Here is a 15,281-nt window from a genome sequence, read left to right on the forward strand (position 1 = left end):
AAATATTTTATGATTTCTTGCCAATCCCTCTTTTCATTATCAATGACTTTGATTATTTCACTTCCTCTCATTTTTTCTTTGGCTATTTTACCCACTGAGGCATTATTTTCTTGCTAAAAAGAAGAAATAACTGGATGGGGGGGAATAAAAGTGGGTGAACAGGTCATACTAACCTCCTTTCCTGCTTTCACCTGTCACTCCCACAAGACAAACAGCCAGCCATATACTGTACTCCTCCCTTTCCTAAATGGGGACGGGGGTCGGGGGTGGGGGGCACTGACAGAGAAAGGTATTCTTTCACATAATCAAGTTTTTCTCATAACTACGAGAGGGTCCTTCCTGGAAATGGCTTGGCATGTTCTCAAGGCAGAACTGTCTGGTTGGTGCTGTTTCCACTGTGAAGCTTGAGCTTGGTTCCAGCACCCTGAAGTTCAAGAGCACTGCAGTGTCACCAGCGTAAAAGATTCAGATGAAAGCGACATTTCCCTCTCAAAGGAAGAGAGGAAACAAACAAAATCCCCCAAACTGAAAACAAAAAGCAAGTGAACATGAACTAAAGGAGACAGGCCAAAGGAAATAAACTAGATGCGTGACATTTCCTAGGAAAATCTAAGCACACACACACCATTCTGTCCACCTCCAGTCCAGAAAAGCCATGATGAACTGAGTAGTAAAGGATGGGCTTTATATAAAAACAAACAAAACACGCCATGCAAGTTCTACTTGTTCTTCCACGTCAAGACAATTCTCATCGAATAAAACCAATTTGCTTATATATAATCAGCCCATGAGATAGTGGCATCATCTTTATAAGCTTAAAACAAAATAGAGGATGTCAAAAATCTTAGAGAAAAGAAAATTGGTATGCACAGATTAGGGAGCAAGCTATAAAATTGACCAGCCGAAACTCACTTACGTGTTACGTACTTTCAGCTCCATAAATAGTTTTTAAAATACACACATATTTACATACACACAGACTAAAAAGCTAAGTGAACCCAATAAGTAAATGTATAGAAGTAAAAGAAAGTATTGTATTTAGTTGTTTGAAGACGGGTTTATAAGGAGTCCAAATGGCCAGACAGCCACACCCCAAAATTACTAGCCAGAGTCAAAGGCAATTCCGGACTCTGCCCCATGTGAATGCAAGTCCCACAGGAGGTCACTCATGACTGACAGGTAATTTAGATATTTAACAGACCAGAGCACACTGTCAAAGAGTTTGGCTACCTGCTATCACTTGAACATACAAAGTAATAATTTTAAAAAGCTGTATGGCCAATGTCCAGGATGAATTTATTTCTTGGAGAAAAAAAATATATATGATTTTCCTAGACACCACGCAGTGACTGGCACTTTTCATTTCTCTTTTATCACAGCATACAAAAAAGAAATCAACAGAAACACACCAAAACTTTTCCCAATATCCCTTAAATTAGCAGATTTAAAATTAAATCTTGAAGCAGTATTTTGTGATACTTTGATTCAAACTCTATTTACAAATTAAATTGCACTTATAAAGATAGCAACATTTCTATTTTGATAGTAGGTTATTTTGCTTTATTATGGTTGTATATCTGGATATAAAACTTTTAAAGCTTTCTTGAATAAAAATCATTATTTTGCAGTCCATAATTTATTTGCCCACTGAATGTCTGAACCAGTTTTCTCTTTTTGTGCTTTTCTGCTCTATTTTATTTTACAAATGGCACATACCATCAGAGTAGGCACAGTCTGACACTGCACTCATTATGAGAGACTTATTCAGAAACAGTTAAAAGTGTAAGGAATAAAATATTTGCAGTCAAATCCTTTGGTTCATCTTTTCAAAAAAAATCAAGATATAATTACAAATCATTGATAATTCATCTTTTTGGTTAAAAACAAATCCACCAGGTAGATTACTGATTAAAATGCAACACTGCTTTAAAATACCACATTCCTATTCTCATCTCACTGTTCAAAGATGCCATTGTTTACAACTGATTGGACATGACACAGGATACAGTAAGGCACAAGTGGATGGTACAAATAAAAACAAATACTTTAGGACTTGCTTTTCTGCACAAATACTAAAATATGTACCGTTTTCAAGATAAAATAACAAAAAAGAAATACATATTTTTGTTATGAAATACCTATACAAAATTTAAAAATTTACACCATCTGAGCTGCCAAAAAAGGTTTAAAAAGTATCCATTTTTCCCCATACATAAAACTATCTCTCATCAGTAGGTCCAAGAGAACTTGGGAGATTCAAAATGTCCCAGCACTTTATGGAAGGGAGGAGGATAAAACTTCCCCTTCCTGCTTTCCTTTACCCCAACATAAGACAAAAACAAAGGTCATATGTTTACAGTAGTGTATTCTACTTATTACAAACAACTGAAATTTTAAAAAAAAAAAAATCACACCGGGAGACCACTGGTGCGCTGACTGGTTGCGGGATGAGTAAGGCACTTCCTGGGAGACAGCAGCTTCCCCACACTCCACTGGAAGATGGCGCGCGGGGGCTGGTTAGGACAAGGAGCACATGAGGCTCCCCGGAAGCAGACAGGAACGTCTCGACAGCAGAGGAAGACACAGGAGGTAAAACTTGGAGGTGAAACTCTACACAGAAGTGGTCACTCGGTCAATGGCATGATTGACCTCGTTTTTGTTTGAGTCCAGTCCTTTAGCAGCATTCATGTCATTCCGTAAATTCTCCACTGTCTTTTTCATGTGCTTTAACTCCCCTGGGTGTGGAGTGGCTCGCCTTAGAAGTGTTCTCTAAAAACAAACAGTGGAGTGAGTGTTTTGGTTTTATTCCACTACTTTTTTCAAAACATGCAGCTTCAAGGCATTAGCATTCCAATACAAATGTTACCTTCTTAGAAATTCTGAGTTAAAATGGGTGGAAAAGCTTTCTTTGGAGGTATATGCATTTATCAACTGCTCACTGGTAGTTAAGAGAAAGGGAAAGTGTTCCATATAACTTACCTAGTTACTATAGAAGGATTACTTTTAGAATAAAAGAATACTTATAAAATGTGAAATTACTAGAAAATAAAAATAAGGCTCCATAAACAGCAAGAACATTTATTTTAAAATTTAGGATATAATTATAGGGTGTGGGGAAAGAAAAAGATAAAAGAGTAAATAAAAAATCCTAAATTAAAGTCACTATAATGTTCTACTATTACCCAAAGCGATTCTGGCTTCTTTCAACCCAGAATGAGGCACGGGAGGCAGGGGAGAAAGTGGAAATCAAGAGGGAAGTATACCTTTTCTTATTTTGCTGCTGTGTGTACTATTTCTATGACCTACTGATCAAAGTTCACACTCTTCTAATAAAGACTGGAAATTAAGTAACAGGGTATGAGTAATTTTTAAAATATTATTTAATATGTTACATGATCTTTAGCTCATAAAATAGCATGTACATCTTTTAAATGGCCTATCCAAGAGCTTTAGGGGGAACCAAACTAGATTAACAAAATACTGGAAGAGGCAATGAAGTAACTGGCGATAATCACACTCTAACAAGTCTTGAGGTAAGCATTAAAGAGTCATTGACGGTGAGTTACTTTGTCATCCCTAATTTGCATTTTGCCCTTTACGATTGTAAATGCCTAAAATCCCATTTGGTGACAGCTGGAATAACAAAGACTATAGGCAATAATTTAAAAACTGCCTTTGTTTTTGGGGCTGCAAGTACTCCCTCTAAGCTCTGCTTAAGAAAACTCTCAATTAGTTCAAGGAATTTAAGAAGCCAAAGTCAACTGCTAGGAAGATGTCAAGCCTTGTCACCAAACACCTAGAGATGATGGATGTCTGAGAGACATTTTCAAGTACAGATGAAAGTAAGGGTGACTAGTATTTTCCAATTTCTGAACAAAAACTTGTTAACTAATCCAACTAAGATCATAAGCCCTCTACAAGAAGGCTAAGGTGAGCTGGTTACATGAAGAAGGCACAGAGGTCTGGCACTAAGTCAAATCACGGCAAGTGAATGCATTAAACATGGGAAGAGACAGCATTCACTGGGAACAATTAAAAAAAAAAGTTTCTCCATGTTAAGAAAACAGTGGGAGTGGGAGGGGAAACTATCACAAATAAAGAAAAAGAACCACCATAAAAGCAGCACAACACAACAATAACAGGCCAGGCACAGTGGCTCACGCCTGTAGTCCCGGCACTTTGGGAGGCTGAGGCAGGTATGTCACTTGAGTCCAGGAACTGTAGACCAGCCTGGACAACATGGTGAAACGTCATCTCTACAAAAAATACAAAAATTAGCCGGGCATGGTGGCAGATGCCTGCAGTCCCAGCTACTTGAGAGGCTGAGGTCAGGGGACGGCTTGAATCCAGAAGGTCGAGGTTGCAGTGAGCTGAGATCACTCCACTCACTGCACTCCAGCCTGGGTGACAGAGGGAGACTCTGTCTCAAAAAAGAAAGAAAAGAAAAAAAAAACAACATGAGTTCCATTTGCCTCATTTACCTTTTGTGAGTGTGTACCTAGAATTACCTAGTTTTGTCTTCTAAAAAAATTCCTAAATGCTGAAGGCAAAGCAGAGAACATACTAATTGAAAATAAAGAATATCCTTATTAGGTGCCATTCTCAATCTTTTAATTTTGAACTTCCACAGAGGCAAAGAATCTGCATTTCCATACCATCTCATTGTCTTCTTCATCTTTCTCATCTTCCACAAATCGGATTGCACTGACTCTGTTGACAGCACACTCGTTCCAGGCTTCATCAGAGACATCATTTACCAAGCTCTCCAGCGCACCACAGCGAGGCAGATTCTCTGCAGTGACAAAGACCACATCAGCTGGGAATTGCGTTTCATGTGACCGGTAAATGCTATGAACTTTGCAGCTGACAAGGTAGAATCTATACAGAGGATCAGAGGTAGAACACCAGAAATAAGGGGGGTGCTCTGTTGCAAGTTTGGCTTTAAAACACAAACATACACAAACAAAAAGAAAAAGGCCTGGGACAAGGTTGCCCCTTCTTTTTTAATGATGTATAATTCTATTTGAGATCATATAAAATATCTGCTAAATTAATATGTTTACTATTTCATCACAGAATGTCATAATTTAGAGTCCCTTTTAAAATGCTTGTTTTATACAACTTCAAAACTGTTCTGACAGTGATGTGGCCGCACATGTTGGACACTAGTACTTTCCTCAGTAACATACTCTACCACGTTTTTCTCTAGGGTCTTAAAGTCCTCCCACTTGGGCTCCTATTCCCCCAGGGCACTCCTGTTCTCCTCCACCAAACCCAGCTCTCAGCAAAGGGTTTATAATAGCATTTTGATGTTAATGTGAATTTTTTGTTTAACCACACAATTTACAAAGCAAAGATACAATGACTCAAAATAATTCAATGGCTTAAAAACAGTGGTGTTAACACTAATCCTGTGAACTATCAGTTTGGATTTTAAGAGACTCTGTTACCACTTCTAGAAGTATTGTATTTTCAGCCTTAGCTATAATTCAAAACCAAAAAACTGCTTATGAAATTTCAAACATGATAAATAGATATGAGCGGCCCTTCTTCTGCAAGGATGTAGGGTAACCTTCCCGGAAGAGTCCCACAGTGGTCTCACCTGAGCTGGCTCTAGGCGCAGAATGGATAGAACACAATCACATGAGGGAGTAAGAGGCCTTATGGACAGACATTAGGTCCTACTCAATCTCGTGGCCCTGTGAATACTGTCCTTAAATTAAATTCACCTTGACAAGTAGGTTCAGAAGGCAGCTGAGGAAGTAAGACACAGGTTAAAATCTTCTCTCCTGTGGTGTAGTCTGTGTCTGTCTGGAATGTAAGCAGGGGCTGGGACTGGTTGTCAGATAGCCACAGAGCCTTCAACTTCAAGGCAGTCAGGGATAAAGGTAGATGCAGCAACCTATTGTTTTTTTTAAAAAAGAGACATCACAACCTCAAATTCTGTAATCAAATCAATCCCTATCAACAAAATGAGGAAAAATTAAAAGGAGCTTCCTGAGATTGGTTTCAAAATGTAAAACGGTGTTATGTTTTTAAGACACGACATACTCTTTGCAAGTGGACTCTTCAGTAGGTTCCTGTGCTTCCCTTTTCTGCTCTCACTTCTCCCATTAGAACCTCCAGATTACAAAGCAAAAAAAAAAAGAAAAATGAGAAAATTACAGGACACATTTTTATGGTCTTGTACTAGGTTTCAACATAAAAAGAGAAAAAAAGTCAAGGTGATTTTGGAAGGACCCAGAAGGAGGAGTTCTTTACCTCTGATGGCCACAGCTTCACTGACAGGGCTGGTGTGAAGCTGCAGGATTACCTGTTTCCAGGAGCACCTGATGAATCAGGCCAAGAGGAAGGAGGTGCCTGGGGTGTCAATCACATTTAAGTTGCAGCCAAAATAAAGATTAAACACCATTTTGCATGGACTCCATTTGCTTTCTCTAGGGAGATTTATTTCAGTTATTCCCTTCTAAACCTATCTCTCAGTTTCTAGAAGCTCTTACTTCTCAAGAGTCCTAGGTGACAATTAATATCTATATCAGATTATTTCAGTTTCAAATGATGTAGTATAAATGAAAGTACTTCAAATGTTATAATGTGACACGTAAATATTAGTTTTATATTTATGTTTGCACAAAGATTTCACAGATTGGCTGCAACCAGTAGAATCTATCTAGTAGAGACCACTGCCAGAAATCATATGTACACCTATCTCCAGTTAACGTTAGCAGGAAATCTACCTATACGTCTTACCAAAAGATTAATAGTGAATTATCAGACACACATACCATTTCAATTGACAGAACTTACAGGAAATAAACTAGAACTCTCTAAAGATATGAAAAGCAGCTGTATTCCAATAACACAAAACTAATCAGAGTAAAAGGCATAAACTGGTTAAATTACTTTAATACAAGAAGTAAAAAAAAATCAAAGAGTGCATGGACAGTATTAACAACAAATGCATTATTAACCAACTTTCCACAGTAACAATACATTTTGCAAAATATTTCTGTGTTAGTTTCAAAGATGAGAAAATATTTTCTTTTCCTTAACAATTAGTCCAGTAAAGTCTGAGTCCATCTCATGCATATGTATTGGGTGCAGTACTGAGGAAGTATTGTGAAACTGTAACTTAAGTGGGAGTGAGGTTCTTAAGCCAGTGCATCCACGAGAACTGCTTATGTTAAAGTACCCTTGAAAAGACTATGAATTGTGCATTATAAGATTTCACTAATGAGAGCAATATTAGGTGAGAAATACATATTTTTAAATCCTAGAATCCACCCGGTGCCGCCATGTGCTGATAGCTAGAGAAGGACACCTGAGGGAACCTCAGGGAACAACAAATTCACAATTCCATTTCTTCTTACTCTGGGATATTTGTTCTTTAAGGGACAGAACTGAAATATCTTGTGCTTATAAAAAAATTCTTTCTCTTTCTATCCAAAGAATGTTGCATACATGTAAACTCAAATGCAAGGAAGTTAAAAACATGTATTTGCCAGGTACTGCGACAAGGATTTTCTTAAATAGGCATTATACACTGTTAAAGCTTCAAGTACATCAAACTCTCTCATTTTATTGAACAAAAATATAATTTCTTTTAAATTTTTCTCCTACATCTTTTAAAAGAGGAAGCAAGCTAACATCCACTAGAATGTTTAAAGTTTCGAGTCTTGGGCAAGACACTTACAGTCAGCATCTCTACCTGTCTTACTCATGAGAACAGAAAGAAAAAAATCAAGTCTTGAAAACTGGCACAAAACACAGATACTCAAACGTGGTCATTGTAACTTCTCAGACTAGAGCTGAATGTTAAAGCGAAAGTATAAATAAGAGGCTAAAAAGAGCATCAATAGTATTAATAACAGCTTCTACGGATGACAAACCATATGACAAAAGCTAAATTATTAGACTCTACAACAACAAATCTTATCAATATATTTCAACTCAGATTAATGAGTTGCCTGAAACACCAGTTTTGCTTCAAAGAATCAAGGTACCAGCTTGAATGTGGCTGCTGCTGACTGAGTCCACACCACACGAGCTGCCCACTGTCTTGCGGACAGAAGTGTTGCCAGTGGTGTCCAAGAGAAAAAAACGCCCTGTTCCCTGAACAGTCTGCCCACAGAGATTCTGCAGGCTGGCTGATCCTCTAACTCACTACGGCCTGGGGAAAAAAAGACATACACATGCTTTTCTGTCTCTCTTGGGTAAACCATCCCAGCTACAAGTCAGAAAATAGATGAGAAATACATTCCTGCTTTCCAAAGGAGCTAATAATACATTTTTGGTTTATTCTGGTACCTTCTGTACACTACAGAATAAACAGAATCAACACACAAGAAACCACAGCCCGCAGGCATCTCTGTGTTCTATTTAGGACCACATGCCCCCAGAAATAAAAAACTTGTGGTTACTATTCACACCAATGGTACAAGAACTAAAGCAAATGAATAACCAAACTGTAAGCCTCTTGTCTCCAGTTATGTCCATGACCAACCCAGCCCCAAGTGACCTTCCATGCCTGTGAACTACTATGGCAACTGCTCTCTCAAATTTAATATCTAAGCATGGCCTACTGATTAATATTAACTTCACCAGTGACTGAATATGCCTTACAATGTAGTTTCATCTTTCTGTTACTTTCTACTAGAATTTTTAGTTTTAAGCAAAGTTTTCAAAAATATTTAAAAATATATGTAAATTGAGAACATAACTGGCAAAAAATTAAACAATACTAAAATATCTAAAGTGAAAATTCCCTGTACCCTCAAGTCTCATCTAGGGGAACTACTATTAGTATTTGGGTGTAATGCACAAATAAGTGATTTTTTTTTCTTTTTTAAGGAAAAAACCCCACCAAAATGAGAGCTCTATATACTGTTCAACGCTTTCCCTTTTCACTCAGTATCTTGGGTCTCTTTCTGTGTCACTGCACAGAGAAATATCTCATTCTTTGACTGCTTAGTATTCCACAACAGTATGCTGTTGTCTTTTAATATTTTTAATTATTTGGATTGGGTAATACAAACATACATAGTACAAAATTCAAAAGTATAAGCTATTTCCTATTTCCCAATTGACAACCCTTGATTCTAATATTCAGTACTACTAATATTGCAAGTAAGGAAGATCCTCAAATGCCCAGTTTTGCACACTTGGTGGATATTCCTATGGGAGAGAGTCTAAGTATTAAGCAATTTTGTGTTCTGTGCCCGAGTAACTGGTGATATAAGACATTTTCTTTACCGTCACAGAAGGTTTAATACTTAGTTTCCAAGTGACAGGTTATAGTCATCCTTGCTATAATTTATCCTACCAAACTGCAAAAGAAAGTTACTAGAAACTCACAGTGTAGGTTTCCTGCCGCCATGTGTTATTTTCATATACTTGAAAGAAGAGGCAGAAGCTTCTGTTGTATTTAATGATTTAGTATGATTTCCCATGGTATGACATTTCTGCAGGCTAAAAGGCTGACAAGGTAGCCCTTTTTAAAAGATTAATTTCTATACTGATACTTTTAATAAGTAGTGATTAAATATTTTAATAGGCTTAAAATTTGGTTATGAATCTATATATGTATGCATGGACTAAATGACACACTTAACTGACTCAAATGACAGCTATGTAACTCGACTTTTTAACTGGGTTTTCTCCATCCCAGCCCAAGCATAATAAAAATTTAACTTTCTCTTTTTCTGAGAACTGGAGAAATCGGGCCTTCATTCATGTAAAAACAGTTTTTCGGCATCACAGCCATCTTCTGGCTCAAGAATTGAGGCAAATTCATGCTCAGCAGTGTGGCAAGAACCAGCGAATGTTGACTCATCGAGTTTCTACTGCTAGAGGATAAAGATCAGGAAAGAAGTACCCTTCTCAAGCTGTAAAGGCTAATGCCTTCGTTCTGCTTAGTTCAGCAGAAATCCGAGGTTCAACTCAATTTAATCCTGGGTTTCCGGCAACCAGTTAGTGGTCTTAAGAATCTATCAAGATGTCCTGGAAGCATTAACTTTAAAAAGGTGAGCATTCCCTGGGGCTATAACTCACCTCTAGATTCCAGCTGAGAACTGCTGTTTATTTAGCCCTGCTGTCTATAATCCATTAGCAAGAATAAAAAATGGTGACCTGTGCCTGACCAAAATGACCAGCTAATCAGCACTCAGGAGACAGCCTCCCAAACACTCTTTAGACTGCTGGCCTTTATCATTTAAGATCATTGATCATCTTCCCCCAAGCAGTTGAACCTTTTTCTCCTCTCTAACCATATCACACTCAAAAGCAATTTTTAATTCCTTTTGGCAAGGAAGCCTATGATATAAGCCATTCTGCAGTGGCCTGCTATTCATCCTGTAAAACTATTAACATTTTTGTTCACTGAAAATATTTACCAGGCATCTGTTACGTGCCAGGCACTCTGATGGGACAAGTGACACAATGACACATAAATCAGAAGAATATCTAACTTTAGATAACTTCAGGCTTAGTAGGGTTACCCATATGAAAACAGGCAATTCTCATATGGTACTGAGACTGCCATGGCAGGGGAAATTCCCTAAATGCGGATTCAGAAAGGAGGCTCCCTGGAGAAAATAAAGCTTGAGTGATGAAAGAAGAGAGCCAAGGAGCCAGAGAAGAGGGTCCCCAAAAGAAAGAATAGCCTGTTTCTGTTCACAGAGAAGGCGCATATGACATTTAGGGTGCTGAAATTAGCTCAGAATGATGGAAACAAATGTGGTCCACAAAGATGATGAACAGCCATATTCTAGAAAATGGCGCTCAGTCCAACATGATGTCTGCTCCGGAACTTGAGAAATGGTGATGCTGTGACCTTCGGGATACTAGTCTGGCGGCTCTGAACTTTTTTTGTACTATGAATCATTTGGAGATTCTGACATTAGCTGTAAACACTTCCCTAAATACACAATTCTGTTTGTATTTTCAGGGGGTTCAGAGTCACCAGCAGAGTATATCAAGGTCCCCTGGTTAAAACTGAGTTCAAACTCATTTGCGCTCACTTTGCAGGTGAGGAAACTCTGAAGCCCATGATGACTTACAAAAGCTACTTAGAAGAGCTAAGCTACAACCCAAGTCTCCCCATTCTCAGGTCAGTGCTCTTTCCCTAGCATCACTGTACTGTCATTCTGGGAAGCTTTTCTACGAAAGTGTCCACTGACACTTTAACCCATGCTCAGGTTTTCCCTGACCTTCTCTGCTCCACTGGGCTCAAGCACTCTAGCCCCCATATGAAGAACTCCCTGAGGCCTAGGTCATTTGAAAAATTGGGATTATATTCTGTAAGATAAAGCAAAGACAAAAATTTGAAGACGCACGGCCAAGATTGGGATGCATGCATACTTGTTTCCCTCAAGCAAAGCAAACTACAACAGGCTTACCTGTTCCCTGCCACATCCAGGACATGAAGTTCTGTTGCCTGTGACACCTCTGAGGGTATCCGAGTTAGTCTGTTGTCACGCACACAGAACACAGTAAGGCTGCAGCACCCGCCGATCTATGGTGAGAAAGAAAATACACCTTTTTTCCAGTTTTCTAGGGGAGATAGAGTAGGATCAGAGTACCTTGTTTACCAAACAGTATAAAAAGGATGCATAAACTTATACCACATAACTCACTGTTCTCACTGATGACCAATAATCATTAATTTAAGTCTTACAAAACACAGCCCCATATGTTCATAAAAATCTCTGCAAAATGTTAGATGTACATGTTCTAAATTAAATCAAGAAAATCAATGATACAGTTTAAAAATTTTACTCTAAAGAAGAAATCATTTTCCACTGCTGATATCTAACGCAACTGCATCTGTTAAATGTTAACCAAACTATACAATCCAGAAAAATACTATGTGGTAGTATGCGAGTTTAACAATCCTATTTTTAAAAGTTAGGCCAAAGGTGATACTGATACACACATAATTCAAGAATTGCCCATTCTATTAACTTCAGCATTCTCGGTGTTCCAGTTTTTTTTTTTTTTTTTTTTTTTTTTTTTTTTTTTTTTTTTTCAAAAAGAGGGGTATCTTACAGATGATACAGTCCATTAATTTCCACCATACATCTTTTAATAGCTTTTGGTCATTCACAAATTAATGTGGTAAATTCACTTTTTTTGATGAATGTAAAATCAACAGTATCTTTACAAAAAGTGAACTGAGTAAATCTATACATTCATTTCTTCAGCTGTGGCCTGCTCATAAAAGCACACAAATCAACACCTCCATCCACACCAAATTTGATTACCGTTTTTTTAAAGTAAGCAATTTAAAGGTAACTGAGTTTTGTATGAGTCTGGTCTTCAAAAAGGAACATAAACACACAAAAAACATCCAATGATTCTCTTGAACAAATTGGTGGTGGTTTTTACAGTCAGGAAAACTGAATCAAGAGGGCGGAAAAACAGCTCGATCCCAGACACAACATTCTGCAGGACTCCATAGAGTACTACATTCTTCTTGTACTCACTCTCCCGACTAAGGGCAACTGCTAGAAAAGGCTCATGAAGGAACCTATTGATGTCTCTCCAACACATGGAAAAATACTACTCCAGAGCCTCCCACTTGAGAAAGAGCACAAGACTTGAATGGTCAATGATATCTGAATAGATCTTCTGCCCTTTTCTATTTATACATGTGTTTAATATATGTATACAATATCTTCAAAAGCAGAATGCATATTTGTGAATGGCTACATAATTACTTTCATACATCATCTTTTTATTTCTTCCCTTAAAAATATAAAGATTTCAAAATAATGTATTGAACCACAATATTCAACCATAATGTATATAAAAGAAAAATAAATATATAAGTAAATGTAGACTAACATTTGTCTCTGGTCATGTGGAAAGCACCCAGATATGTAGAAAGGCTTTTAGATTGCTCCCTTTAGTCTCCGCATTCACATATTTCTCATCCCAGCAAAAATAGTCTAGTCATTATACCCTAAATACATTTTTATATTTTTGATCCCACTGTTTTTTATAGAAATGCCTTTTTAAATCTTACCAATGATCCAAAATTAGCTAAACATCATCTATTCCTCCACTGAGTCTTCACAGAACCCTTTGGTCCATATAATAAAATGCATTTCATAATTATGGTCTAACCCTCCGACAGCACAAAATACCACATGAAGAACCCTAAGATCATTTACCTGAGTTACTGCTTAATTTGCACATGTTTATGTATACTCAAGGTACTTGGCAAGTATAGTATTCATGCTATCTACCCATCATGCATAGCCTCTCCGCCCACTAAATTTCTCATTTACATATGTTTATACACTTTATTTACTTACTTGTGAAAGACCTCTACTTAAAAGTTATCTGCCTCTATATGTAGCACTGGAGACAACAAAACTCTTTTTTGTTCCAGTAAGAATCACCAGAGTAGCCTCTCTTAGGTTTTATAAACATATAGCCCCAATAGAGTGTCCTACAAGAAATGTGCAACTGGATTTCCCATATGGCTGAGCACATTCTCCCTCCCTTGAGGAAGGGAATCAACAATTCTACCTAGGTGCCCAGAAATATCATGGAAGGAAAGCAATCAAAACCCTGATCCTTTTGATGATCAATATTATTAGCGTCTCTGATAAATTTAGACAATCCTGACAAAGATCTACTCATGAGAAAGAATGACTAGGTTCCCATGGGGCACCCTTCCCGCATCCCTGCTCCAGGTGGAGGAGCTTCGGTGTGAGGCTGGGGTTCAGAGGTACAGCTGCATGCCCTGAAGGAGGGCTTCCAAGTCAGCAGTTGGCTGAGGCTGAAGACCCCCGCTAGCATCCTCGGCTTTGAAGAGACAGGATTTATGTGTGACCCAAGGGGGACAAAGCAGATATTATCATTCATATGATCGTCTGGATGGGATAATCAGCTCCTGGAAGACATACAGAGCTGGGACTGCATTTTAATTCTGGGCATCTTGCCATGAAGCTGTCCACTGCCCTCCCACCACACCAACCTGTAAGATATCTGTTTTGGGGCCCTACTGCTATACCATGTGAACATTTTCAATTTGTATCATGTGCATATATTATGTAGTCAAACAATTAATTAATTAAAGTGGGTCAGAGAAGGCTCTAAATAAATGTTCTGGACAAGATCCATTAATCATTTGGGAACATCTAGTGTAAACTTCAATGAAGTGTGTGAGCTGTCTACTGTGTGTTATTGTTTCATTTTTCTTTTTCCTTTCCCACTCTAATCTCACACCCATTTGAGACGTCAAGGGGTGGAAAGCAATTGCGTACAAGAGCCTCTTAGGCCCTCTGGGTTGTCAAAGCAGGCAGTATGACCTCCTGATCTCTATTGTCTATGGTTTTTGAAAAACAATGCCAACAAAGAGCACATGTTGTTGCAGAGTGTGCTCGGGATGCCTTAATCACCCCACAAAGGCACATGCTGTCCCAGCAAACATTCACATAAACACAGCCCTCCTTCCAAATCAGCCAGGAAGGGACGGCACAACCTTTGGTTTTTAGAAAAGATTATTAAGCATTCAAACCCACAACTGAAAAGATATAGTTCATTATAGACGTCAGAGGGAGATGCGGTATGATGGAGGGAGCAGATGCTTTGACACTATACAAACCTGGGCTAGAATTTAGGCTCAGTCATATGTTTTGCGGGTTTGGATATGTTACTTTAACCAAAAGTAACAATAATGATTAAATTAAATGAAACCACATATATAATTTGGCGCCTATCATAGAAACTGGCCTTTTGCTGTTGCCAAATAAATGTGGTAGCTATTTTTTTTCCAGAAAGTAAAAACCTCAGATCCAAATGATGAGTACAATCAACACCTGAATACCTACTATGTTCTTAGAACTCTACTGATGCTGGCAGTCTCTTTCCTGAACTTACCCGAATGTCTTAAAAAACCCATCTCCCTAACGATGTATCGCAGTGACATTTTGTATTGATAATAGTGAAGACTGACATTATACACATCATTCATATATATTTTTGCTTTCTCTTTTGGGTTCAGGAGGCAGAGTTTACAGGTTTCTCAGTGGTCATCAGGATAAAATGTATCACTTAGAAGTTCTGGGAAGCAGAGTCACTGTTTAAATAACTTATTACCAGTTATGTAGGAAGCTGATATTTTTAAGCCTCCCTTAAACCACATAATAGCACCTTCCCAGAATACAAGGGGTTGGACTTGGATTCTCTGAGAATTATGGAATATAGCTGAGAATCTTTGTCCAGCCGTTTTGTGTCTCTCTTAATTCAAAATGATACTCTCCTTAGCTGTT

General features: G+C 38.0%; 1 protein-coding gene across 5 annotated transcripts in view; it reads right to left on the reverse strand.

Annotated features, from left to right (window-relative positions):
• Positions 1–1,277: 1,277 nt before the first annotated feature.
• Positions 1,278–15,281, reverse strand: part of LRRC1 (leucine rich repeat containing 1) — a 128,394-nt gene continuing 114,390 nt past the window's right edge. For 2 of the 5 annotated variants that reach the window (XM_030803376.1, XM_030803375.1), the window contains exon 12: positions 11,401–11,512. In XM_030803376.1, coding sequence (XP_030659236.1) covers positions 11,472–11,512 — 41 coding nt within the window. In that variant the 3' untranslated portion in view covers positions 11,401–11,471. Of the gene's footprint in view, positions 2,770–4,655; positions 4,793–5,729; positions 6,121–11,396; positions 11,513–15,281 lie in introns of those variants that run through there. The other 3 variants (XM_030803374.1, XR_004027916.1, XR_004027917.1) reach the window with 3 other exon arrangements.

This window comes from Nomascus leucogenys, chromosome 22a (genome assembly GCF_006542625.1).
Source record: "Nomascus leucogenys isolate Asia chromosome 22a, Asia_NLE_v1, whole genome shotgun sequence".
NCBI lineage: Eukaryota > Metazoa > Chordata > Mammalia > Primates > Hylobatidae > Nomascus > Nomascus leucogenys.